At 40.0% G+C, this 27,971-nt stretch overlaps 2 protein-coding genes across 3 annotated transcripts; both read right to left on the reverse strand.

Moving 5' to 3' along the window:
- Positions 1-588: 588 nt before the first annotated feature.
- LOC115575058 (GTPase HRas) lies at positions 589-5,766 on the reverse strand. Of its 2 annotated transcripts, none has more exons than XM_030406831.1 (5): positions 5,447-5,766; positions 5,102-5,214; positions 3,845-4,023; positions 2,642-2,801; positions 589-2,476 (listed from the first exon to the last, which is right to left on the reverse strand). In XM_030406831.1, exons 2-5 carry the CDS (start codon positions 5,210-5,212, stop codon positions 2,363-2,365), a joined length of 564 nt encoding a protein of 187 aa, XP_030262691.1. In that variant the 5' UTR covers positions 5,213-5,214; positions 5,447-5,766; the 3' UTR covers positions 589-2,362. The 2 variants fall into 2 exon arrangements, with proteins under 2 accessions (XP_030262691.1, XP_030262692.1); XM_030406832.1 differs by having other exon boundaries at positions 5,451-5,760.
- Positions 5,767-7,282: 1,516 nt separating this feature from the next.
- On the reverse strand, positions 7,283-26,956 carry slc17a7a (solute carrier family 17 member 7a). The gene is made up of 13 exons (XM_030406830.1): positions 26,742-26,956; positions 16,203-16,455; positions 15,639-15,757; positions 15,329-15,443; positions 15,151-15,238; positions 14,867-14,953; positions 14,034-14,176; positions 13,786-13,935; positions 12,840-12,972; positions 11,889-11,999; positions 10,381-10,508; positions 10,192-10,261; positions 7,283-10,103 (listed from the first exon to the last, which is right to left on the reverse strand). Exons 1-13 carry the CDS (start codon positions 26,801-26,803, stop codon positions 9,808-9,810), a joined length of 1,755 nt encoding a protein of 584 aa, XP_030262690.1. The 5' UTR covers positions 26,804-26,956; the 3' UTR covers positions 7,283-9,807.
- Positions 26,957-27,971: the final 1,015 nt, after the last annotated feature.

A 27,971-nucleotide genomic window follows, 5' to 3' on the forward strand; every position in this document is an offset into this window, starting at 1 on the left:
CTTAATTTGACATCAAAGTAAAAGTGCGTAGTTTTACAGAAATGAAAAGAGGAACTTCATCTCCTTCCTCTTCAGCCTTATTGTCACTGTCAAACCTCATAAACCATCAACCACTTCTTTCTCTTGCCACTCAGATCAAAAACCTTGATCGTTTATAACTTCTGATGGCACAAACTGATGATGGAAATTCGAGATTATGTTTGTTCTGACGTGATGACCACATTCTCTAGTTGAATTGTCTGAAATTATTTTAGAGCCACGATGATTAAGCAATTCATTTTCAAAGAACAAATGTTAATTTGCTGCTTTTCTTGGTCAGTTATTATTGTAAATGAAGAGTCTTTGGTTTTAGACTGCTGGGTGGACAAAATAAGCCATTTGAAAGTGTTGCTTTGGGTATTTGTGATGAATAGTTTTCACAATTTTCTGACATTTACCTGCAAAAATAATCAGATGATTTGATAATAAAAATAAACATTAGTTGCGGCCCTAGATGACTTATTCTGCCCTATATCTCATAATGAAAATACATTCTACATGTCCTTAGCAGTAAAGATCAACTGTGGTTAAACAAAAACATACAAGAGGTAAAAGCTTAAGACATTTAATTGTTCATTACAGCAGAGTGCATTAAAGATTTTCCATAGCCGTCAGTGAGACTTGTACATCTTTTTAGAGTTACTCCATATTAAGTCCAGACAATGCGACAGCTGCTGGTTTAACACCATGACAAAGTAGGAACCTTCATGTATGGATTCACTGAAGTTAGCTCATAGAACTTCCATATAACTTGAGTAAATGTGTGGACAGTGCTTTGTTAATGCAAACTGGGAAAAGCTGTTTTTAATGCTACAAAAATAGAAATTTTACAATCCATAACATTTTGGATGACAGTAATTATCAAAGAAGAGAAACACTGCTGTAAAAAATTGATGCCCTTTGAAAATTCCTTATCGTCCAGCATCGTAGAGTATAACTGGATAATGTGATTGCCGTTGTGTCCGAGCTTTAGAAATTTCTCACACCGCTTTCAGCATCAGTGTACTTTGAATGTATGCAGTACCACAGAGACATTTGCACATGCTACATGCTCTGATAAAGTTGTGTAACATCAACAGTGCTTAGACATGGCAACTTACAAATGCAACCACCAACACTCGCATTAATATAAAAATTGCATTGGAATACAGTGTGAGTGAGGAACAAACAGCAAGGCTGACACTTCAAACGGTATGTTAGTGATGGTGTGAAATGATTGACACAGGCATCAGTTCTCAACCAATCCTCTGAAACAGCTCCTGGTTTGCTATTCCTCGGTATAAATCTATATTCCTTGGTAAACCTTTATAAATGGCACTAACTAATCCTAAATCCTACAATTAAGAACAAAACAGTAAGTTAATAAAGTGCACCTAAGAGTCTGGAACACATTGTTGAGGCTAGGATACTGTGCCGATCCTACCCTAATATTATATTTTCATTGGACATGTGGACTTTGAGAACATAAAGAAAAATAGATATTGCTGCTGTGATTCAAGCCCCATAGGACACACAAGCCTGTGAAAAAACACAAGGGGAGGACACATTTTTCTGAACTCCCAAGAAGTTTTGAGCAATCATCTAGAAGTAAAATATTTAACGGTATCCTTCGAAAGGAATCGAAGACGTAGAAACTGAGAAATGAGAAGAGGGGACAATTCATGCTATTTGTGGGACTTCATGAAGTCTGATTTCTACAGAGCAATCGGATACAATTGATCACATATTTTACCACACTAAACAAAACGTTCAGTCCTAAAATTATTTTTCTGATTTGGGCTGAGTGAATCACCTGATGTGACAGTACAAAGTGCAGTGACGGAAAAGAGAATCACTGTGAACCCTTGATCCCCTGAATAGTCAACAGGAGCTGAACTGTCTGTTAAGAAACACTGGCTGGACAAATAACACTTAGAAAAAGATAATTATCTGAACAGACTAATTCTCATTCTGGGACTTGCAAAAGAAAAAGAAAATATATTTCTTCCCTAGACTCAAATTAAGTCCACACAAATGATGACTTCAACCAAAATTTTTTTTTTGCTAAAAACTGTACTCTAGAATTGTTTGGACATCGAAACAAAAACTAGGACCACCAACTGAATTGGTGAAGTACACTGCACAGTACATTGCACAGTGCTAAATAAATGGCAAATCTTTTCAGTGGAAACTGTGACAGCAGTAAAAAAAAAAAAAAGAGTTTTGCCACGTCTGCTCCCTTGTCTGGAGCTGCGCTGGACTTCTCCAATGTGACAGAAGAGGTGCAGTGTGTGAGGGGGAGCATGAAATAAGTGCTGCGAGGGATGCTGGTGTGTGTGGTTTGCTATAGTATTATGCAACGTCTCTGAGTGTTCTTCTTGCTCTTCTTGTTGCTGCGGTTGGTCTCCTTATATCTTCTAATCTCACGAACCAGTGAATAGAAAGCTTCCTCCACACCCTGCAAGACAGGCAGAAAAAATGTCTGTTTCATGCAAAATAAAGATTAGAATTTCATACTTATGTTTTGGTCATCAGAAGTCTTATTTCAGGTATTGATTTGCAGTTTTCCTCTTGCATGCATCGGTGCAAACTAAATACAGGTGTTAATGTCTTCCCTGCATACCTGTCTTGTTTTGGCAGAGGTCTCGACAAACGGTACTCCGTAGCTTCGTGCCAGCTCCTGCGCCTGCTTTGACTCCACTGTGCGGGTACTAAGGTCGCTCTTATTTCCCACCAGCACCATGGGGACACTGTCACTGTCCTTCACCCTGTTGATCTGCTCTCTGAGGAATAGACAAATTTCGACAGTAAAGTGCTTGTTGTTAGGCTCATTTATTCTGCTCCTCGACCAATTGATCAAACTTCTTTCAGTTAAGAAATGTGGCCAAACTTGGGTCTGTTGTGTCAAGAAATTAAAAGGACGTACCAGAACATGCTTTTATATCACCCGCCTTAAAATACTGCAATTCTCCTCCAATTAACCTGTCTTAATACATCTTTTCCTTAAACTGTTTACAAACTGTCCAAAACGCTGCTGCCAGACTTTTAACACAGTCCAGAGGAGAGTCACACATTACACCTATTTCAATCTCTCTGCACTGGACCCTCTGCAGCCCCACACCAGATGCTAAGTTCTTAGGTGCTTGACCTGGGATCTGAGTGTCACTCGGACAGTGTTTAAGACTCCGAGAGTTCATACTTTCTAGTTGACAGCCCCAATATGGGGACGCTGTCAATAAGCTAGAGGTCTTTGAACTCTGTGGACTAGCAGCTGAAATCCCATCAGTTCAGACTGGCATTAAGTTAGCATGTGATATTTTATGTTTTAACTTATATATTTCACCATATACGTTGTATCTGGTGTTATCTTTGTCAGATTAATTTACTTGACTGTATGTGTTTGACTCTGCTTTATGACTTATGTCAGTCAGGTGTCGTATTAATGAACTTGCTTGCTTAGTAATTGTTCCTTAAAGATGACTAATTTGGGTCTTTGTAAACTAGAATCTGGTTTCACATTTTTTAACTGACCCACATACATAAAACTGTGCTGAAGAAAGCAGAAGTGACACAGAGGACCCCTTCGCCAAACTAGCCACATCTTAAGATACGAGTAACAGATCATTACATGGGCAGTTCCTGCTAATCAGGAAGCAGCCTTTGTAGTGCTAGGCTGTCTGAACCTGCACATTACAGTATACACTAGCTGGATTACTGACTGAGTAAAGGCAAACACATATTACTGAAACAGACTACCTTTTTCCAGCTGTGTTTCAATGATACCAGTCTATGGCGGTGTACTTCTAAGTCATGAAGCCTCGTGTACCTGTAGAGATGAACGTCCTCAAAGGACTTGGTGTTGTTGATGGCAAACACACAGAGGAAGCCCTCTCCTGTTCTCATATACTGGTCCCTCATGGCGCTGTACTCCTCCTGACCTGCAGTGTCCAGGATGTCCAGCAGACAGGTCTCTCCATCAATCACCACCTGTTTTCTGTACGAGTCCTGGAACACAGCATTGGCATGATTTTGTCAATGCAGCATTTTGTTTTTTTTACCAGTGGATTGCATCATGTCAGTTCCCACGACGGTTGTACTGTTGCGTCATGTAGCAACAAGACCATGTTGAATGGAATGTTTTTGTGTTGAACTTGCAGAAACATGCTTTTTATTTTTTTTTAAATCTGCTTTGAAATATAGAATTAACTGACGCACAATTAACACCAACTGAATATAGAGCTTAACAATATACTTGGGGTGATTCTTGGCCGACAGTGTGAGACGCAACAGAGAATACACCGCAGTGCTGATTTCTATCGGTTGGCGGTAAATATTTTCACAGTTAAGTTCACAGCAACTTTTAGCAGGTTCTGGAAGATTTCGACGTGTTTTTGCCTCTCTGATGTGCGACAGATGGCCTGGTGTTTGCATTGTAGTGTATTTCTACGCAGGGTTTTACATTGAAAGCACATTGCAACCAGCCTCAACCAGCTGCAACATTAACATGCTTCCTCTGTGTTTATGGGTCAGTCATAATCACACTAACAATATGACTTTGACAGGGGACATTCTTCTAAACATGTACAATTTGTCACCTATATTTTTTAACTGAAGTGTCAATGCAGGACTTTTACCTGTAATAGAGTACTAGATTTTCTGTATTTCCACATATACTAAGTTAGTTATTTGAAAATACATTGTGTCATGCACATACAAGTGCCAATCCTACATAGACTTATGAGACACTGAAACATGAGACATTTGAGGGAAGAACAAATCCTCTTGCACATATCGTTAAATTGCATTATTAAAAATACTAGAAAGGTGAAACCAATGAAAGGATCTGTGTTTTCCCACCACTTGTTATTCTACAACTCTTCATAAGGAAGAGTAACTTAATATCCTGTGTTGTGGTTTATGTTCACTAACATGTAACTTTTACAGTGGATGTTTTAAACTACCTTAACATACGAAGGCGAGTATGGAGTTTCATGGTAAACACTAGATTGTGTTTCCTCAGCTATACTACACTTTACACCTTAAACTCTGCACAGGACAGTGTGTCTAATGGTTAGTGTCTCACCTCAATGGTTGGATCGTATTCATCAACGAAGTGGTTCTGGATGAGCTGGATGGTGAGAGCGCTCTTCCCCACACCTCCTGCCCCGACCACCACAAGCTTGTACTCGGTCATGCCTGGAAAGGATTAGTCCAGCAGGTAGCCGTTGTAAGAGGTGAAAGCGAACAAATCTAACCAGTTGATAATGCCCTCTTCCTCTCTGCACTGACATGGCGAAGAGACTGACTGACCCAGATTGGTTACTATCTGCTGACGTTAGTTGTCTCTATGTTAACACTTGTTCACAGTTGCTGAATCGATATAAATGAGTGCTGGTGGTAAAAGTGGGAATCGATTAAACGGACTTACCTACGTGTAGGATTTATAACGGTCGGTGAAATGACAGATGAGTTTACGAATGGGTAACGTTAAATGAGATTAGCTTGCTACATAACGCTAGCCTTAGACGATTTCCTTATTCAAAAGACTTATGGGCAAACTTCGAGTTATGTCCGCACGTTGTTTTTCTGACTGTCAAAATATTAACTCTAGACTCGTGAAGCTACTTGTAAAAATGTAACTTCATGTTATAAATAAATTAAAAGCCTAAAATTGGGCGAGCTCCTTAGTCTCTTCTTTAGTCTCCATTGAGGTTCATTGTAGGCAGAGCGTTTTCACGTTAATCCCCTTGTCAAACAACCAATGACCTGGCAGCATGGAGACTGACATAGAAACGGCCCAATCACAGTGAAGTTGAAGCTTCTTAGACCGCCCATATCATTCGCAAACTTCCAATCACATGCAGGAGTAGCCCTATTTGGGCGTGGCCTCTCAAGCAAACTTCACACATGGCTCTTCCCAGCTGCATATCTTTAGATGGTAAGACATCTCCTCGATAAGAGGACGGTTATTCACACACATTCAAGTGCTAAATTAGTGAAATTCCGATAAATAATTCTGCAGTAAATATGATCTTTTCGAAAGTTTCGGCCGGTGTCTTCGCAATATTTTATTTTTCAAGTGTTCACCGGAAGTACTACTGCGATATTTGTGGTTTCTGCCTTGACGCAACGTGGAGTTTACATGAGACCATACATTTCATGCGTGTTCACTGCCGCCCAGTGGTCACAGCACGAAACTACAATCAAGTATTTAATTTGTGACTTATGTAGTATAATACATTTAATCAGTATAGTCGTTATAAATAAGAATACAGTCAACTATAAGGTAATACAAAATAAACAAGATATTTTCATTTAATATAGGTAATGATTGTATTATTTTGGAGCTGTTATAATAACAGTTTTTGGTGTGACCCATTTATCTTTCTAGAGATACAGTTCATTTGTATTAGTGTTAATATTGCAAATAACAAAGCTAATATTAGTCATAGCGGTAACTGCATTATTTGAAACAGTTATAATCAATCTCAAACGCAGTTTTAATAACAATTTAAGGACCAGTTTACCTCTACAGATGTTCATACCAGGGTCAGGGCAGTTTAGGGCTAACGAGTATGTAGAATCGTGAGTGTTTACTGCTCTCTAGTGGTCACAATGAGGAGCTGCAACACTACATTATATTCGTCAAAGAAGCGCCAGTGCAGATATGATCGCGTGAAGACCTGAGAGTGAATTGTTTCAAAATAAAATTTTGACAAAACTGAAGAAGGCAGAAACGAATTTATTATAAAATGAATATGATAAGTGGATCATAACAATCTAGAAAGGACTTCATTTAAGACCCCCTTGGGCAGCTGTGTTATATTATTCACATCACTCAAATTAGACGCAAAAAAAAAAAAAAAAAATCATAATTGGCGAAACAGTGTCACTAATTATGTTTTAAAGAATTATTGAATATTGATTTAAAGTGCTTCTTAAATGTTTAGTTTCAGGTGCACTGCACTGGACACTCACATGCCCCACCCTCTGCCCCGTCAACCACACTTCCCTTGTCTGTGACGTCCATGTTTCTCCCTCACTCTCCTACTGAGTGCATCTGCTCTCCTATCTAATCTTTGCCTAAAATCACGGAGATAATCCTGCATCCATCTGTCCTGAGAGAAAGACAGAGCACTGACATTGCGCTGTAATGAGGTAAAAAAAAAAAACCCCAACAACCCAACAACACCAATTTACTGCGTCATGATGCTGTAGGTGATAAATGCCGATGACATGATTATGCTGAAATAGTGACACCATCTTAAATTGCTTAAATTTTATTATACACATGGAAATCTCACATATACATCTTTTATACATGGAATATTTTTCTATATTTTGCATTTTTAAATATGATCATTTCCTTTTTAATTTTTTTTTACACTGATTCCCACCATACATTTCATCAAGAGGGAGGAGGACAACATTGGAACAGCCATAAACTGAGACAAAGAGAAACTTGATTAAAAATACACCGACACAACAATTAAAAATGAAATCGTTCACAGGAATAATCATTCGTGTCTTATATACATTTCACTCAAAAGAAAATTGTAATATGCCTAAATCACATTTGAAAAATCATTTATTGACGTACTGACACATTTAACGATTAGATCCTCATTTCAATTAATAACATTTTTTGACATTCCAGCAGTGTATTTTTCTTCCACAAAAGTGAGCTCAAATCACAAACCATCTGTAAATTAAAATAGATTATAGATCTGGAGAGGAGCTTTCTGCAAATGTTCTTTTTAAATTTCAAAACATTACTGTGTTGACTTGACCTGTGAGTACACGCACAAAATCGCGTTTGTGTGCGGGTGTCTGTGTGTGTGCTTGCATGCACATGTCGATTCATGTCTGAGTATGTTGGCTTTATTTATTGTACGTACAGGCGCAACGAGCTAAACTGTGCAGCTTGTACAATATGACAGCTCCTCTCCTGTATGAGAGTGCTAGTGCTCTCTCAGGAGAAGCCCCTATGGACCCTCCACTCCATTACCCAGCTGTCAATGCGGCAAGATGGAGAGGGTGCTCATTTTAAAGGGCATTAGGGGAGCTGACGTGATTGGCCATGATTGTTATAAATTCTCACCGCACCCTCTATTAATGCATGATAATAGACTTTTGCAGATCCCACCTTACTTCCATGAAGTAGTTGAAGCATTGAATTATCATCCTGTGTGTTTGTTTGTAAAAGGAAGAGAGGGATGGCGGGGTACTGCACTGCTGTGTTCATTAAAACATGCTCACCACACAATGTTTTAGCACCTGCACCCAACACAGCGACACACTCACTGTCACACAAACACACACACATAGGCAATCTGAAAAGCTCTGACCCACCAATTCAAACATGACTGACATGTAGGTACTAAAGACAGCCTGGACAGAGAGGAGAAGTCAGTGAACATCCTGTTAAATACAGGGAGGAGGACAGAGGGTGAGGCAGCCACAGAGACACAGAAAAAGGCAGAAGCAGAGGCAGCACGTGCTGTGATGCCTGGGAATATTATAGCCTAACTGTTGTTGCTCGCTGGTTAAGCAACTATTACACTCTACTTGTCATTCTGGGCCACCTCTCTAATGGGGGGCGCACACACCAAGTGGAAAGTCACAAATGCTACACGATTACTCATGTGACCCATGACCCATGGACGTGACCTAGTTAGGTCAGACCCAGGTGAGATTCAGCTAGACGACACATGCAGCTTTGTGCACAAGTTCATACACACACCTTTGCACATTCAAACACACAAATACACACACACATAAAGGGGAGCCTGTTGTAACACAGGCTTTAACAGCTTTACACACACATAAACACAGACTGATACAACATGTAAGCACCTTTTTCCTCTTTGACTGAATAGTTTGAAAGTATTTTAAAACATGACTAATAAATGAACCCATGTTATCTACCATATGCAAGCATACTAGAACTATGCATGCTTCAGAAACGTAATGTTTCAGTGGCAGAGGAAAACAACTGGATGCATCACCAATGGCTGGACATGGCTGCGTTTAGTGCGAGCATTATTTTATTGCTGAACTGATATGATTTCTATTACGTCCGAGAGCCTTGTGTGTGATATACTCTAGACAAACAAGTGTGAGCAATGTACAGTTGGGACATCACATGTTGTATTTAGATATTTGGACAGTGTTGTAAGCTTTAAAGGTTCATGTTTCAAAACTGAGGACCTAAAGGTGCCTTCCCAGCAAATAAGTAAATGTGTGGATTACACATAAAACTTTAAAGACAACACAATGCCAGTGGCTTGAGAGAGTTGCTGTACAGGCAAAAAGTCACACACGTACGCGCACACGCACACACACACACACACACACACACACACACACACACACACACACACACACACACACACACACACACACTCGCACAAAATCTCCTCAGTGATGGAAACAGAACTCCTGACCAATCACAATGAGCTCAGGACCAGGAAGGAAGTCTGGGAGATGAGCTCAGTTTTTGCAGATGAATACTGTATGTGTTTGTGTACATGAACCGCTCTAACGCCAGCATGCACATACCTACACACACGCACACATGTACACACACAAACACAAACTCACATACACAGGTGTGACAATGGAATGGATCAGATCCATACTTTTGAAATGTGCAACTGTAAATATTGCACAAAAGCGCACAGCAGGTCCAGTCAGTATAGCAGTGACTTTCTTACAATCCCTTTCCCCAAAACAATCTTCCTCCTTTTCTTTATGTTGTTTTTGAAAAACTTGTGTGACTTCAATCTTCTATGTCAGCTCCCTCTCCTCTTCTCCCCCATACATGTATGAGTTGTATCCAGGTGGCTGCACATACTCCTCAGACTTATCCCAGTCCGACACCCATCCAGCCCCGGCTCCTCCTCCACCGGCCCCTCCTCCGTTGGAACCAACAACCGGCTGGCTCATGGCCCCATACTGCCCGCCTCCGCGGTACATCTCCTCTGTCTCATTGGCCAGTTCATCCTCATCGATGATACCGCACTTCTCCTCGCTGGTGTCCTCTATGTCCGCCCATGGCTGCTTTTCTCCTGATGCGAAGAGTCCTTGTAAGAAAAAATCAAAGATCAAAGTTTAGACTGGGGTCCTCTGCACATGCTTATCAAAACACTTTATATAAAAGTGACTTCATACCATAAAAAATCACTCCTCCATAGTGGACGAGGGAAGCTATTAGGAAGACTCCCTGCCACTCCTCACGTGTCTGAAATTATGTAAAAAGGTATGAAACATCAAGAGAATGTTCTCCTTTCCCATTAAGTATTTACACTTTGAAACTTTATGCACAGAATTATAAAGTCAAAACAAGTAAATGTTTTTTACCTTGTGTTTGGTCATGGCTCCCACTATGAGAGGACACACCATTCCAGATAATGTTCCCACCCCGTTTGAGATTCCCATGAGTATGCTGGCATATCGAGGAGCGATATCCAAGTGGTTGACATTGAACCCTAAGATTTCACAAAACAAGAGAGGTAAGGGAATTCAGTTGGGGAATTGATTTACTGTTGCAATTTTGATCATCATGAGGCCAAGTCATCCCTCACCAGAGTAAAAGGTCCTGTATTAAGCTTTTTGTAAGGTCAAATAATAAAAAATATATCATGTAAAATAAGTGATTAAATAAGTATTCACTCCCTTCAAGTCAGCATTGAGTAGATACAACTTTGGCCTCAATCACAATATTGAGTCTGTGTGGTTAGGTCTCAGTCAGGCTTCTACATCTGGACACTGTAATTTTACTCCATTCTTCTTTGCAGAACTGCTCAAGCTCTGTCAGGCTGCACAGTGACCATGAACAGCCCATTTCAAGTCCAGCCACAAATTCTCTATAGGACTGAGATCTGGGCTTTGACTCGGCCACTCCAGAACATTCACCTTGTTGTCTTTAATCAAATTATGTGCTTTTGCTGTATGCTTTGGGTCATTGCCTTACTGGAAAATAAATCTTAATTGGGATTAGGAATCAATGAATCAGGTTGTCCTCCAGAATTTCCCTTTATTTTGCTGCATTCATTTTACCATCTACCTTTACAACCCTTCCAGGCTTCTGAGAAGCATCCCCACAGCATGATGCTGCCACCACTATGCCCCATGGTGCTGAAGCTTTTAACTACCTCGTAGTAGTCAAAAGTGTCTAGGTGGCCTCCCTCACCAGTCTCCTTCTTGCACAGTCACTCAGTTTGTGAGGACGGCCTGCTATAGGCAGAATTACGAATGTGCAATATTCCTTCCATTTCTTAATGATGGGTTTAACTGAACACATTTCTTTATAGTACAATCACTTGAGACACATTCACTGCACTCGGGTGATCTCCATTTCACTAACTATGAAACTCCTAGCACCAATTGGCTGGGCCACTGTTGAATTAGGCCAGTCACTTTAAAGGAGGTGAATACTTGAAATCACTTATTTTACATTATATATTTTTAATCAATTGACATTACTTTGTAGAAATCTGTTTTCACTTTGACATTAAAAGTTTTTTTGTTTTGTATTTATTTTGTACATTGACCATGATTCCATTAATAAAAGCAATACAAGGGAAAACATCCAAAGGGGTGCATACTTTTTATAGCAGAGTATGTTGCTAAAACCAACAGCTGGTTAGCTTAGCTTAGCTGGAAACAAAGAGCTACCCTGGCAAAGTGTGAAACTAATCGTTTGGTCTATTATGGTGGTTGTTTCCTGGACTATTTCATGGCTGGGTGCACTGACTGACAGGGGGCTTTCCCATGTTGTACTACCTTCTGGCTAAAGAGACAGATATTGGAGTTCCTGTTGAAACAGGAGATCTGATCAAAGCAAACATTTTTATAACATCTCTTACCTGAGATAGCAAATCCACTGAAACCCACAGCAAGGACCAAAAAGGAAATAGCAACACCTTTTGAGTGAGAGTACCCCACCACCAGCAGGAGAGTGGCCTCCATCCCAAAACCTGAAACATGTCCACACAAAAAAACACATCAAACACCATCACTATTCAAAGCTAGGAATGCTGTCTCAACAAGCAATGGTCATCTTTTAATAATTTTGTTACAGTGCATTGGTTCATATGTTTATGCACAGGCAGGAGAAACAATGATATAACATGTAAGCTGTGCTAAAATATTAATAGGATTCAAATCCTAGCAGCTGCTGCATTTCAAACACTCTGAATCAGAGTTGCTGGGCAAAAAGTGTCAGACAATTTCAGGAGAATTATGGCAATCATAGACAAACACATCTATACAATTCACACTTGCATTCCTCTCATCGCTAAAAAAGTGTCTGAAGATTGTCGCATTGTTGTAGTTTGCGGTGAAATGCTAACCTAATTTCTACCTGATGACAAGATGAAGACAGTTTGGCTTAATTGATTTGTGCGTTTGAGCCTCACTCTGTCCAGACAGATGACGAGTTTACTTTCAGAGCTGAAGATGTTTCTTTCATCTTTTGTGGTGGACTCTTGGTTAATGAAACAGCACCTTGGAGATTTTCTCTCAAACCCAAAGTGAATTTATATTTTATTAAGTTTGATCAATAGTTTGTCTTTTACAGTGAATGCACTATTTATTTCGGTAGCATCTCAAAACATTCAAGGTCTATCTATCTACTCAAGTAGTAGGTGTTATTTTTTCATAAATTTTCTGTCATAAATGTGGGAAATTCTTTTGCACACTCAGGTGGTTTTAGTGCGTTATTCAGTATGAACTGTATTGAGCTTTTTTTCCCTCTCTTTTGTTTATCCATCCTCACCTTCCTCAAAATGTCACCCTTTACTGTTTGACACACTCACCTCCACAGTTCATGAGCTTCCTGACGTTGGTGGTGGACATCAGGTTGTGTGTTCTCAGGTAGTCTGCCAACTGGCCTCCGATGGGCACGATGATTGTCATCACCAGATGGGGCAAAGCTGACACCATGCCCACCTGAAAGAGGAAAGAGGAGAGGGAATGTATATGTGATTGAGTGACACGAGAACAGTGTTTTCATTAGTATTAGAGACAATGGGGGTTGGAAAAAGATTGTAAATCACTTACTGAAGTACAAATTTGCCCTGACGACCAAGTTACTTTTTTTTGATACTAGCACATCGATCTGTATATAATTAAATGTTCACGTTGACTAGTGCTCCTTTAAACTGAACTGAGATAGTGTGATCTGAATGAGGACATTATATCAATAATATCAAAGAAAGAAGATGAGAAACAGTTTGTAGAGCTGTGGGGTTTCATCATGTAACCCCTAAGTCTCTGATTATAAGTCTTGGTTTTTAATCAAAGGTGTTAAAATTGATAATTCCATGTGCACAAAAAAATAATTCTACAATATAATCGAGTACATGATAAGGTTACACTAGTTTCCCAAACCTAAATGTCACTTTCAGGTGCTTTGAAGAGACTAGTCTGGAACTCTGTTGATAGTAAAAATAACAAAACATTTTTCAACTCTGCTGTAGCGATTTGCAAGCCTGTTAAAGCTCTCAAAATAAAGTCAAATTTTGCATGAAGCAGTTTAAAATTAAGTGATTAGTGCATAGTTGTTTTGACCCATAGTCAGCACCAGGAAGAAAAATACCAGAATTTTCCTTTAACTCCAGATCCTCAGGAAGGGGCGCAGTTGGATACAGCAGATGAATGTAGCTGCGGGCATATGCCAATTGTAAGACTACATGGCAATTTCTAAAAAAAACTCTATGTCTAACTTGTGTCTGTGTAGATATATAGATAATCTAATTTCACCTTGCTGATCTCAAAGCCAAAGACTTCTTCAAAGTAGGCCGGCTGGCTGATGAGTAGCAGGTAGAAGGTCCAGCTCCTGCAGAAGTTGGCCACAATGATGGCATAGACTGGCATGGAGGTGAAAAAGTGTCTCCATGGGGTTTTAAATTTCTGCACACCAAAAGGAATGAGATATTACTACAATCCAGTACATCCACAGTAGCTGAGTTTCTGTCTAGGCTAAATATTGATGTCATACAGAACCATACATGGAGAGGATTCAGAAATGATGCAGATTCTCCAATTGCATCTTCAATGTACTTCCTCTCCTCTGGTGTGATGGTGGGATGGGCTGCGGGACTCTCATACGACACCAGAATCCAGAACAAATACCAGAATATCCCAAAGCTGCCTGGGAGAGGAAGAGGAAGAAAACAAAACACACAGACATGAGTACAGTAGAGAAAGAGTACTAGAAAGAAACCAAGTGTACAGTAGTGAGAGAGGAAGAGAGAGAAGGAGAAGTAGCTACTGGTGACACAAGAAAAGATTAGCAATACAGAATCTACACCTGAGCACCTGATGCATACATACATACGTTCTTGAGATTCACACCAAATCTCTGCCATTCACTCTTGATTGTGAGTAACAGAAACACACTAATTAATAGATCTGGATATTTTTTTTTTGCATTTAAACTGAGGAGTGCTAATGTAAGAATTAAAGGTCCAGTGTGTAGGATTTAGTGGCACCGAGCAGCAAGGTTGCAAATTTCAACCAACTGAACAGCCCTAAACTTGCCTTACAAAAAAACCCAAAACAAAACACAAAAGGCCCTCTCCAGAGCCAAGCATAGGTGTGTCTGTTCTGGGCTTCAGTAAAAACATAGTGCTGCAACATGGTGGACCCGCTGACTCTGCAGTTATTAAAGATTCTAAGGTTACAAACAGTCTAAGAAGATTATATACTAATGAAAACATAATTATGGATAGTATATTCCATTTCTGTCCCTTAATCCTAGACACTGGACCTTTAGTATATGTGACTCGGCTGAGAAAACTCTGCAGTAAGCAAACACATATTTGAATACAAGGATACTAACCATAGACGTAGAATATTGAAGGCCACCCAGAGTATTGCACCAGTATCCCAGCTAAAGGCATGGCCACCACTGCTCCTGCATAGGATCCTTAGGAGGCAACAGACACATTTTTCCTTAGAATCAAATAAGAATTTCTCAAAATGTCTGATATATATTTGGTGGTGATGGAAATCCACACGTGCAGTACGTCCAGAACCCTCAGGCGGCTCCATCGGCACGACCTACAAAACTTGTTTCACAAGATTTCTGCTGATAAGAAATTTCAGTGAGGTGTGAAACCTTACCACAAAAGGCTGTTGTGGCTAATCGACTTCTCTCAAGAGGTGGCGCCCACTTTGCCCAGATCCCGTGGCAGGCTGGGTATGATACACCCTGAAGGACACAAGGGGAACATTCAGGGAAACATTCTCAAACAAGTAGGAAAAGTCTTACAAAGTCTGTGTACACGGACGCATGCTTTACCTCAACAAGGCCTTGGCATATTCTGACAAGTATGACGCAGCTGTAATGGCAGCGAGCAGCAGACGGAATCAGCATGTTGAGGGTGGATGTGGCCACTATGGCAAAGCCAAACACTCTTAAAAACAAAAAAGACAAACAAGCAGCCTCAGATTGAATATTTAATTGCAAAGAAGAAGAAACAAATGCCTAGTCTACTTTTATCAAACCCAGCACAATTACCAAATTGTTCAATCAATCAACCAATTAAAAGTAGACCAGATTACAACTATGTAGGCACTGGAGAAGTTGTAGTAAATGTGAAGATATTCACCTGTTGGCTGCAAATTTTTGACATATAAAGCCTCCTGGGATCTGTGTGACGATGTAGCCCCAGAAGAAGGAGCCGTGGATCATCCCCACTGTCTCAGGGTCCCAGGTGAACTGTGCAGCCTGGAAAAAAGAAGATATATCAGTTAAACTTAAATGAAAAAATCCCTCGCTTCAAAACAAAGATTGTATCTTTGATCGGAACTTCTGTTCAGATTGTTAAAGGTAGTCGACCCCAACTCATTTTGTTTTGCTGCACTCTTAGCTTGCAACATGTATTTGGTAACATTTTGGTATAGTAATCGATTAAGAAAAAGTTTTTTCAATTCCCAAATGTACTGCATATGCTAACATTTTATCACTCATGTTAACATAAGTACACGTGGCCTGAGATCAGTGTTTAACTGTCATTTGTTTCTTTCTTTTAGAAAAATCTGGGCTTCATTCAACTCCTGAGCAGAGATAAAGCAGATCATTGAGAAACACAAACAAATGTGTGAGGTTTATCTACAGATGCAAACATCTGTAACAAAGACAGACAGGCGCTGATTTTGGTTTTGCCACTTACCACAAGTACTTCCTTGTTGCCTTTGTAGACAGTGTGGTCATTGACCATGCTTACTATGGCAACACCCAGGTTGCACCGGATGCCAAAAGAAATACAGAATCCCAGGCCAGACAGGATAGCGATGATGTACCGCCTCGGCAAGCCGAAGCAGGTGCAGTCAACCACCGGCATCTCCTTCTCCTCCACCAGCTCAGGACGACCCTCTGCCGATAACTCAATGGTTTCTCCATTGGGCTGCCGCTTCTCGATCAGCCTGAGAGCAGATGGAAAGACTGAAAGACTGTGCAGAAGGGGAGAACTACGAGCCAGCCTCTGCAAACACCATGTAACAGTGAAGTTATCATGCCTCTTTAAAATATTGATTCTTTACACTGCCTGATTTGGATTATGCGCAAGAGGGACACAATTCTAGTTGTTATCATCTTGATACATGCAAATGGTTTGGTTGCAATACCTGCTCATTTAAAGGTATAATTTTTTGGCTATGACCACGGTACGGTAGTTCCAAAATTATAGGTGTTAATGCTAACTGCTGCTCAAAATACTCCTTGCTGTAGTTAGTTCTGGCTGTAGCTACTAGCTACAGAAGTAAGCTCTGTTAGCTGGGATCATTAAAGTAATTCTATCTAATTCTATCTATCTAGCTGTAGAGCTAGTGGCCGTATCTATTGACTGGGGTTTGCTGGGACTGCAACCTCAGGTCATGGGGGCAATTACTGCAAACAAAGGGCTTAGCTCATCTGGGCTCCCAGTGCACACAGCTGGACACCAAACTGAGACTGAACACAGCCTCTGAGACCGATGGAGTTCAGTTTGATGAGAGGGGGATACAGTATAGAGGTGATTTATAGCGACTCCGATCGGACAATGACTTCAGGGATGTGAAGACACGGCAGATGGAAAGCGAGAGAAAGTTGGGCATCAGAAGCAGGTGCATGGAAACTGTGTGTAATGCCGGAATGATTTCATATTGTACTCAGTAAAATTAGGATTTATTTAGAACAAAACAGAGTTGATTGTGGAAAGATAAACCAAGACTGTTTTGGTGTGTTAATATGTTTCTGTTGAGTTTTGAAACTGTACTGTTGGACTATTGCCTCTTGCTAATACAAAGTGGTATAACAAGACAGGATGTGGCCAGAGCTAGCTGCTTAGCATGCTAACTTAGTCATCTAGTAGTCATCTCTACAGCTCAATACATTGATATCTTTGACATAATGTCAACACCTTCTTCACATTTGAATGTTTTGGAGAAAAATTTGGGCAATATCTTACATATTGCACCAAGTACCAAAACTTGGATTGGCATTTCTCTTGAAAAAAAAAACGACTGGGACACAAAAAAGTCTTTGCCATGAAAAAGATGGGGAAAAAAAAGAGGTGCCAGTCAGGTGACGACTTCTTGAGGGACAAAAAACTAATGTAACATGGAGATGGTGGCTCGAATTTTCTGGGAGTACGGGAACATTTTCTGTTCAGGTGAGCTACTATAAATTTAGTTGTACATACAAGCTTGAAATGCAGGAAACACGCTGAACTGCAAACATTATATTCAGGCTGTAGCAAGGAGTATTTATAAGCTGTTTGTGCATGTTGCATGTCTTTTTACTGCAGAATTTGACACACACATGCACGTACACACACACGCCTGCACTCCCATGCCAACGCCCACGCCCTCGCCCACATACACACACACACACAGGCACACTTCCATGCAGACAATGTGCGCCATGTTGGGGTCGTGTCTGACTCAGCGTGTCCCAGTGTGTGGAAGCAGCTGCCTCTAGCCGAGGAGCAGAGTTAGCTACGACAGCACATTCCCCCAGTGACCGCTTCTTTAGGACGCCTGGGACCTGCTGCCATACTGGTGCTGTTTAAGATGTCCACTCTCTCAGGAGACAGACATCTAATCTAATCATATGACTGGATGGACAGGCTTGTGTGTTTAAACTTCAAGGTACTTCAAATGGGGTTTGTGGGTGCACAAATAGACAAAAACAGAGATCATTTAAGCAAAGAAAGGCATTCCTTTTTATATTTTTTGTATGCATATATGTCCATATGTCCTTTAACTGAATAACAACCAAATGTCAACCAAGCAACTATTTTAGTTATCATCAGTTTTTCTTTAAAGAGAGCACAAATTGTTGTTATTTTAGGCTGTTTGTGTGAGACCATTTTGTCGAATGGCGAGTGCCACTTTTTTCCATAGGAGTCAAACAGAGAAGTCAGGAGAGCGGCCATCTGTGTATTATAACCTCCATACTCTCAACAACACCCCCCACTATTTAACACTCACACACGCATACAGCATTTTTCTCCTATGAAATTGCCCACACTGCCACAATATCTAGTGTATGTATGTTTTATCCTGTGTGTATGTGTTTTGGGGTAGGTTGGAGTTCATAGTGAAGCACAGTCGTGTGTCAGCCATCCGCTTTCCATTGGGCTGATCCAGTTAGTCAGTGAGCTGGAGAATTATGCTCAGAAACAGGCACAATCATCACAAGGATTTGTTCCATGTGATGAAAGGATTGTTGCATTTTTCAAAAGTTGTTTCAAATTTGAGCTTTAATATGTTGAAAAAGAAACTAGTGTTTACTGCATTTAACACAACTGTTTTTCCAAGCAACCATTCAAGACATTTCATCTCTCTTTTGCAGCACACTGAACCTCCAAGATCACTTATTCACGCACGCCAAAAGACAAGTCAGACTCTGACACTGGTTAATTATTGATGTGTTTTTGGGTGGATAAATAATTCAGTCCAGCTTTTACACCATAATCTGTCACTATCTATCTATCTGTTCGCCTTTCTCTGTGCATCTCTGCATAGAGCTACAGTCTCATCCATCCAGTTGTTTCATCTCTTAGCTATGCATGTGGATTTCACTCCCTCCCCCATTTCCACACAGCAGAATCTGCATAATCTTTTTTATATCCATATCCATGCAATCAGTCAATAAACAAAGATAAAACATATGCCAGATTAATGATGCGTCAATTAAACTTGGATGCATCATGATATATATTCTACTCTTCAAGTAAAACACAATGGACAAGAGGAGAGTAATACTTTGCTAAGCAACATTGTGAGAGATTAGAGAGGCTGTCTCCCCCCGTCTCTCTTTTTCTCTCTCTCTCTCTCTCTTTCTCTCTCTCTCCCTCTCTCTTAATCTGTCACAACATTCAGATTAGGATTACAAAAATGATTTACTTCCGGAAATGAATATGGAAGGACAGACTAACGCTGGGCGTGGTTTAGCATGCGCTCCCTATATCACGACACACACTGTCGTTGAGTTCATGCTGCCCTATGATTCAGTTTGTTTTAGTCCTTTTGTAAATGAGGCTGCTTTTACTTAGCGTGCAGTCATTTTATGTTTTAAGGCAAACATTTAATGATTTATTAAATGTTCAGCTGAGTTTTTTGCCCCAGCTGATACAAACACATCTTAGCTTTCTAAGTAGGTATTATATAGTATATGATGAATAGTATTCATCATATATATACATATATATACACCATATTTTACATATTAAATTACATGTTAAAGTTAAGGGATATCTTTGCATGAACATAGTATTTTTCAAGTTTTAATCACTCAATTATTATGTAAAAGTAGTGCATTTCAAATTGGTTATAGACCTTTTTCACTGCAGACATTTTGACTTTTCAAAGCAGGAATAGCACAGGTATGACCAATAACGTTAAGGATGGCTCCATTCTATTTCTATTAAGAGTCCCAGTAAGTTGTGCACAGTACCAGAGCTCTGAAAGCAGTTCAACTAAATGTAATGTAGCCATAATTAATTATAGAAACTCCACCGGGGATTTTCCTGCTTTGACAAGTCAAAATGTCACTCTGATAAGGGTCTGTTCTGTCTCCTGTAATAAGTCACACACCTAGATATTCATACACGTTGACTCAACATCATAGAAAAACTGTGCATCAAATGTGACCCTTTACACTGAAACTATGTTATAAAATTTGATGGAAAATGTACATACAAGAAGTTTAAAGAAGTGCACACATCCATGAGAGTCCAATTGGGGAGACAACATATAAGTGCCTTGGTACTTTTGTATAAATGGGAGATTTACAGGGACTAAAAATATATAAAGTCAGTGTTGTTTCAGCTACAGCATATGCAAGCATGTGACTTTTATTTGATAGTAGGTGCACTGGCTCGTGGACACGTGCGAAACTGTACATAACACTAGAAAGAGAGAGATGAAACCGTTACCAGTTCTGTAAATCAAAGCAATAAGTTGCTCAAAAAGCAGACGTGACAAAAAGGAGGGAAGGTGTGTACAATTTTTCTGTCAAGTCAGTCGTCCATGCTCACACTGCTGTCCTCTCTGTACTGAACAAATGTGCTGACATGCCCCCTGAGTGGAGCGCAGTATCCTACTTCAGAGTTAGTGAAGGGTGCAGGAGGATCCTCATTAAAGCTCACGACAGATTGCAGCCTGACACCTACACATACGCTACCAGCTAACGAGGCTAGCCCACAGCAAAAATTACCGTTAATTACAGATGCCTCCCACTAAAGGGCAATCTCACACTAATGCGTGTGTAAGTCTCTGAAAATGGCTGACTAACCAGGTATCTCCATCTTCTAATGTTTTCATGTCATAATAAAAGGACTCACTGGTACTTCTGTTCTGGTTTGTAAAAATTCCTAGTTCTTTGAGAGAAATTAGGCAAAAAAGAGAAAAGATCTTGCTTTTGTGTGAGGCTCACAGCCACTCAGCTGATATAGCTTCTCTTGTTAGCATAGTGAGGACCTGATTGGTCTCAGCTGGCACAATTAATGAGCGAGAGAGCAATGAGCAGGCAGGAGTCCCGTGACCTCAGGCTCTCTGAAATATAATTACAATAGTAACAGGCTCAGCGGACACTCACGAGCCATTTACACCTCAAACTGAGCTCATATAGGCGTTTCACCTGAGCACAGGAAGCAAAGTTCAACCCAAAACCTAAAAGCTGACACGGAATGTACAATGCCAATCTGACAGAGCCAATCAACAAGTTTACTCTTTTCTTTATGATTAAACAATAATCAGTGACAGGTATACTCAAGATAATGTATTTATATAGCTCACATTTGATAATCTGTAACAGAGATGTTTTGGCATTTTTGCTTTAAACATGATTAAAACAGTTTGATTTTCAACGTAGTTGCTGATGAATTGTCTTGATCGACTACTTCAACATTTGAATAGTCAAGAAATCACTGAAGCGCTTGCTGAAGCCTCTGACCCCTGTGCTAAATAGGGATGCAGTGGTATGAGGTACGATAACTGTCTCCGAAAATATCTCCATTTCACCGTATCATTCATCATTTGCAGGTGAGAGGAATGACGATCTTTTTAGTCAATAAATTTTTTGTATTTTTTTTTTTTTTTTTTTACATTTGCTTTAAATTAGTGAGAAAATATCTACAATTTTTCCTAATAAGAGATTTTGCAACAATAAATCAGCTATGACAGAACAACACTGTGACTCTCATGTGCTGCCTGCTGACCTGGGACCTTTCTTGCCATGTATATTAAATTCACCAATTCACAGAGCGTCCTGTGTAATCCTCTCATAAGAGGATGATAGAGAGGAAGAGAGACAGCGAGGGCGGTTGACAGTGAAAATATTATATAACGTGAGTCGCCCTGGTCATCATTTGTCCACATTCATGCACTGAATTGATCCTGCGTTGTGCCGTGTGTGAAACATGTTCCTCATGTCAGAGCTCTTACTCTAGTCCTGATGATTTAACCGCATTCTTATTCACGCTCTATGTGTTGATCAGGTGTTTGGAAATATGGGCAATAGCTTAATTTCCAAAATGAAATTTTTGCAGTTCTTTTGTAATTTCGATAGTGGTGTCTCCCCCTTCCTCCACAATCTCTCACTCTCCCTGAAGTGAACAGATTGGGTCTCGGTGGGACTGTGTCACCCAGGGAGACACCCTCCTCCCCATCCTGTCACACCAATTTTTTTTTCTCTCTCTCTCCTGTTGTGGACACACACACACACACACACACACACACACACACACACACACACACACACACACACAATTTTCAAATGCCCACATGTGTGACCTTCATAGACATATTATCTATGTACTCACATAGTATGGCTCAATCACTGAGTAAGTGCGGATTGCATCTGTACACTCTCTCTCTCTCACTGACAGACAGACAGACAGACAGACAGACACATACACACACACACACACACACACACACACACAGTTTCTTACTGCATTTACCAGACAGGTAATGATGGACTGAGCCGGGTCAGTGGATATATTTTGAAAAAAACGGAAGCAATCCTGACATCATGGATTCAAACATCATTGCTGCCAACAACTCAGCATACTGAGCGGTTGCGACTGCTGGGTTCTGGCAAGTCTAGGGCCTTTCGATATGATGATATATACTGTGTGACAATGGAAAATTATCTATCATTTCATATTCTATTGTGTTATAAGATCACACTCTTTACTGCAATTTTTTTCACTATTGGAGGAGGCTTTTTATTCTTGACACAGGCAGGGAATTTGCATGGAGGCAACACAAACAAATATGGACGAGAGGGAACTTGACACAAAATGGGATAGTTCTAAACAGGAGAAGGACAAAACGAGCTCTACCGTCACATGGATGTGGTTTGGGTTTGAAAATACCTGACCAGACCAGGACATGAGAACTAAAATAATACAAAACCTCTTTTACCACCTATGCAAGAATCATGTCAAATAGTATAGAGAGTCACATGTATACCTTGATATGTATCGTTATCAGGATATGAAATGACCTATATTGGGGTGAGTTACTGGTTATACAGCACAACCCTTGACAGATACATCATCTGTGCAGACCCTGCAATAAACCTACACACAGTACAACAATTCAGGTAGCGAGAGTGACATACTGGCATAGACAGACGGACAGACAAAAGATCCAGAGAGAGAACACAAACAGATGTGTCTCAAATGTGGCTCCCAGGATTCACTGTGTGATGTTTTCAGGCTCAATGACAATGATTGCCAGCACAGTAGTTATCTTTAAGCTTCACAACCAGTCAAATCACATTATTACACACTTTGTCACAATCAGGGCTGCAACCAGTGATTTTTTCTCATCATTGATTAATCGATCAATTACTTTCTTGATTAAATTATTATTTGTTAGGTCAGTAATACGGTGAAAATGTCAGTAAATGTTTCCCAAAAGCCCAAGAACATATCCTCAAATGTCTTGTTTTGTCCGCAACCCAAAGATGTTCATTTTACTGTCACAGAGGAGTAAAGAAACCAGAAAATATTCACATTAAATAGTTGGCGATTAATTCAATAGCTGACAACAAATTGAGTGACTGATTAATTGTTGCAGCTCTAATCACAATGTTGTATTGTATACTGTATTCATCATGATCCCAACATTAATTTGTGCTTGTCAAAACAGATTTTAAGACTTTACATCACACTTGTTTTTATTAGACTTTTTTGTATATATTCACCTGTGGTTATTAGACCACCTACAGTACATTGTGCAAAAGTGACTAAGGTAAGTTTGCTGCAGTATTACATTTCATAGGTTTCCAAAAACGTGATACAAACCCCCTTATTCATCAGGAAACCCCTCTGATTGCACACATGCACAGAGAAGCAAAGCCAAGTGGCAAAGCTGCTCTGTCTCTGGGTGTTCTCAAGTATTAATGTCAAGAATGTAGTGCAATATTTAAAACAACAGTTCACAATTATTCTTAAATTGAAAGGAATATGATGATATAAAATAAAATGCCAAAGGGTTTTTCAGTTCTTGCACTTTGCCAAACTCTGAATGGTAAAAAATTAAACATAGGTTAATGTCATTATTATTTCACTATTTTATTCAAATCACTTTTTAGAACACCTTGTGAGCTAACTGAAAATGCAGCCCTCCACTGCAAGTACAATGGATTAAAAATTAATTACTTATTATATTCTGTATTGCCCTGTGCGTAGTGAAACACAAGCTCACCCTTTTTTGGCTGCACAATCCTGCTGACGCAAACTGCCAATTCATTTGATATACGTGGCATTTTTATGAGATGCAGAAAGGAATACTATTAGAAACTTTTACGCACATTCAAAACATTGGTGAGAGGACAGATGTAGCATGATTGTATTTAATGCAGTGCTGTGAAGTAGCTCCTTGGCATGAGGAGATTAAAAGATAACATTAAGACATTAGTTTGAGGATCCTAAAAAATAGAAATGGTGACAGTAGAGATGTAGAGTGTACTTGACCTTACAGTGCTGGAGTTTATGCTTACCTAGTGGAGTTTAATATAGAAACAGGAGATGCATTCTGATGGAGAAAATGTTTAAATAATAGATGAACTCCTGGCTGCTTTCATCAGGAGGGATTTTGTCTGAGAGGTGGTGAGATTGCACACAAACACACTTCTACTCACACTGTGCAGGGATGTCCTGTGTGCAAGATGCATCATATTGACACACGCGCACTTTTAGAAACACACAGATGCATGCCTCAGAACACACAATTTACACATAGATTTGAACAAAATATTCACTTTTCCTATTGAAGCCATTGCTTAGTGCCCAACACTGCAACCACACAAAACCAGAGTTCACTGGCTAAGCCGAGGAAACGCCCACTAAAACCAATCTGGATCCAATCTGATACATCACATCTCTCATGGCATCAGCTGTGGCCGTGCACATGCGTGGCTCATGACCAGGAGCAGAGAAAAAGCCTGAGATTTACATGTCCATTAATCTGGGACATCCCGATAGGGTGAAACTTGTCTGTGCTGGTGTCTCAATGGATGGATGGATGGAGGGATGGAGGAGGAGGAGGAGGAGGAGGAGGAGGTGGAGGGAGCGGCTGGAGGAAGTGACATGGGCTGGGATGGAGTGAGTGGGAGGGGAGAGTTTAGGGATTTGCGTGGCTCGACAGCTGGACTGAAAAACAGGCTATTTCAGGACGGGATTTATACGTTTGGTTGCTACCTCAAATCCTGAGAGAGCGAAAGCTTAAAGCGATGGTTATTGCATGAGGTTCTATCGGTGTCTTTAATCTCTCTGTTATACTGAAATATTGTTAGCACACCATTCTGTGTTGCAACTTTTGTACTGATATGCAATTTCACATACATCTTGTGATAAAGTACTTCAGTTATATATGTCAATATTTTCATTAAAAATGACACTGTGCACGTACATGAACTAGTCAAGGTCGGCTTAATCATGAACCAACTCGAAGAGCCATTGTGTGAATCATATAAAGGCTGTAGAGGTGACACACATATATACACATTTACTTATATGACTACAAGGCTGCAATTATTTCAGAAATTGAAAAAAGAATCATACAATTCATTGTGAAATCTGCAAATTGTTTTATCCCACCCACAGTCAACAAACCAAAGACATTCAAATTTCTATCACCTAAGACAAAATAAAATGTCTGAACTGAGAAGCTAGAAGCAAGAAACACACAATATTTGTCTTTTTGTTAGAAAAGAAACTCCAAAGATTGATCGTTTATGAAATTAGTTGCCTATTAAGTTACGGCTGACTGCCAATCAACTAATAATTAAACTTTGTATTACAATAATGACAATAACTATCATTATGGTTGCTTTGTCCCGTTCTAGCCAACTGGTTACAGCACTGAATTTGTTGTAAAAAAAAACAAAACAAAAAATGTAATTTGGTACATTTAATTGAGATCTCATAGTTCATGGCTCAAACACATATAGAAGTAATTTGATAGATAGATAGATAGACAGACAGACAGACAGACAGACAGACAGACAGATAGATAGATAGATAGATAGATAGATAGATAGATAGATAGATAGATAGATAGATAGATAATGAGTGGTTCCATCTGATTCCGTGCCAGAAAGGCACGGAAACATTATGTAACCGCAGTTTCTTGTCGCCTGAGACTCTAATATACTCAATCCACTTACAGCTGGGCCAAATCTGACAAGAGCCACAGCATCATTCATGATTTTTTATAAGAAAAGTACTCTAAAGCATCGAATCCCAACGAGAAACGCTCTATTTAGTCTCACATGCACTCTGTAGCGAGTTCATTGCCCACTTCTTCCCTTATGATCCCCATAATTGACTACTCTAGTACTTTCCGTCCTAATTTGCCTGTTTTCTTTTGCAAAAAAATGAACAACGCGTGAAATGACAGCCAAACGTCTTCTCCGTCACTTTCAGCATTTTCCACCCACTTCTGCCTCAACCGTGCGCCGCGCAAAGCTGGACTTCTGCTCCAACATAATGTTGGATGCTTTAAAACCGATCAGTCGCCTCTTTTCCCGGATAAAGTCAATAACGAACAAACTTCCCCCCTCCCACCAGAGTTACTGGTTGGAGGACGGAGGATGGAAACGCGCGGCACGATGAACTGCTGCGTCCCGCAAAACAAAACTATCCCCAGCAAACAGCGTGAAAATGGGGAAATTCAGGGGTGGAGCAGGGATATTTAAAATAGGTGTGTACCTGTGAATTTTCCCCAGAGTTTTGCCCGCCTGCGCCTTAAACCTGTCTGGTCGGATCTCCATCCTTGCAGCTTCTTGACCCGGCCGGTGTGCTGATGTCCCGCGCGCCCTCCTGTCCTGCCTGAGCGCGCGCAGTCCTCTTTCACTCTCTCTCCATCATCTCATCCCTCTCTCATCCCTCCCTACACACACACACACACACACACACACACACACACACTAACACCAGCCTCCACCTCACAGATGGGCCGCAGAAAGGTGTAGGCCTTTCTGGTTCACTGTAGCCTAAGAAATTACATGCAGCTTGTGGTCTTTACTGGACATATGGACTCAGGGAATATACATGAATTCATGGAGTCTAATCTGGAGTCGAAAAAATGTAATTGATAATTATCATCACCTTGTGAAAATGCTAATTCTGCCCACGTTTAAAAAGAACTTGGCAATATAGGACAAACTCACTGACAGGACAGTAAACAAAAGCCAAGTGGGCTGTGACACAGGAAGATGATGAGGGTCACAAATGAGTTCTGACTTTAAACTAAGGATCAAATAAAATCTACATTGGCTACCATCATGATTTTTCTTATTTTTTTCATTTCATTTGCAAATGCAGTCCTTCACTTGCTCACTTGTCAGTAGTTGATTAATTGTTTTGCAAATTAGTAACCTTCTCTAATATTCCTACAAGATGAAAAACATCTTTTCAGGGACCTCATTGTTCCCACTCTCACCATTCTCTTGCCTTGCAATGCGTAATGATAAACAGACCTTTCATTGTTTAATTCTTTGCTAACATTTATGATTGACCAGCAACCAGTGAAGTTCACTATTCACCTGTTAGCAGAAGGACAGACCTTGCTCAAAATGAGTTTCAGAATCAAAGAAACAATAAGAGTATAAACTTATATTACAGTGGTTTAATTAATGTGTTTCATTGTGAGCATGCCTTAGTCAAGAACCCACAAATTTTAACTAGAAACCCTGTAATAAAGGGACTTTATAGCACCTGATTGGAAAACAGATAACACATCAACTGAGGTGGTTTTGAATAAATACCTCATATTAATATCGTGACAATATTGTAGGGATGACTATTGGTACTTTCCCAAAATACTAACACAATATCATTTTTGATTATCATCAGTTACTTGGATATATTGATGGTAAAGGTAACTAAAAAAAACGAACTTTAAAACCTGGAAAAGACAACACTTACCATACAACTATA

The sequence above is a fragment of the Sparus aurata genome, chromosome 23, assembly GCF_900880675.1.
Source record: "Sparus aurata chromosome 23, fSpaAur1.1, whole genome shotgun sequence".
NCBI lineage: Eukaryota > Metazoa > Chordata > Actinopteri > Spariformes > Sparidae > Sparus > Sparus aurata.

What these genes read in the sequence shown, in the direction of transcription:
- LOC115575058 (XM_030406831.1), bottom strand. Translation starts at nt 5,212, where the DNA reads ATGACCGAGTACAAGCTTGTGGTGGTCGGGGCAGGAGGTGTGGGGAAG. An exon ending in AATACGATCCAACCATTGAG is followed by an intron (nt 4,024 to 5,101) that starts GTGAGACACTAA and finishes GCTGTGTTCCAG; the next exon opens with GACTCGTACAGAAAACAGGT. An exon ending in CCTCTGCCAAAACAAGACAG is followed by an intron (nt 2,477 to 2,641) that starts GTATGCAGGGAA and finishes CCTGTCTTGCAG; the next exon opens with GGTGTGGAGGAAGCTTTCTA.
- slc17a7a (XM_030406830.1), bottom strand. Translation starts at nt 26,803, where the DNA reads ATGGAGATCCGACCAGACAGGTTTAAGGCGCAGGCGGGCAAAACTCTG. An exon ending in AGCCACAACAGCCTTTTGTG is followed by an intron (nt 14,954 to 15,150) that starts GTAAGGTTTCAC and finishes TTGCCTCCTAAG; the next exon opens with GATCCTATGCAGGAGCAGTG. An exon ending in CATTTCTGAATCCTCTCCAT is followed by an intron (nt 13,936 to 14,033) that starts GTATGGTTCTGT and finishes TTTGGTGTGCAG; the next exon opens with AAATTTAAAACCCCATGGAG.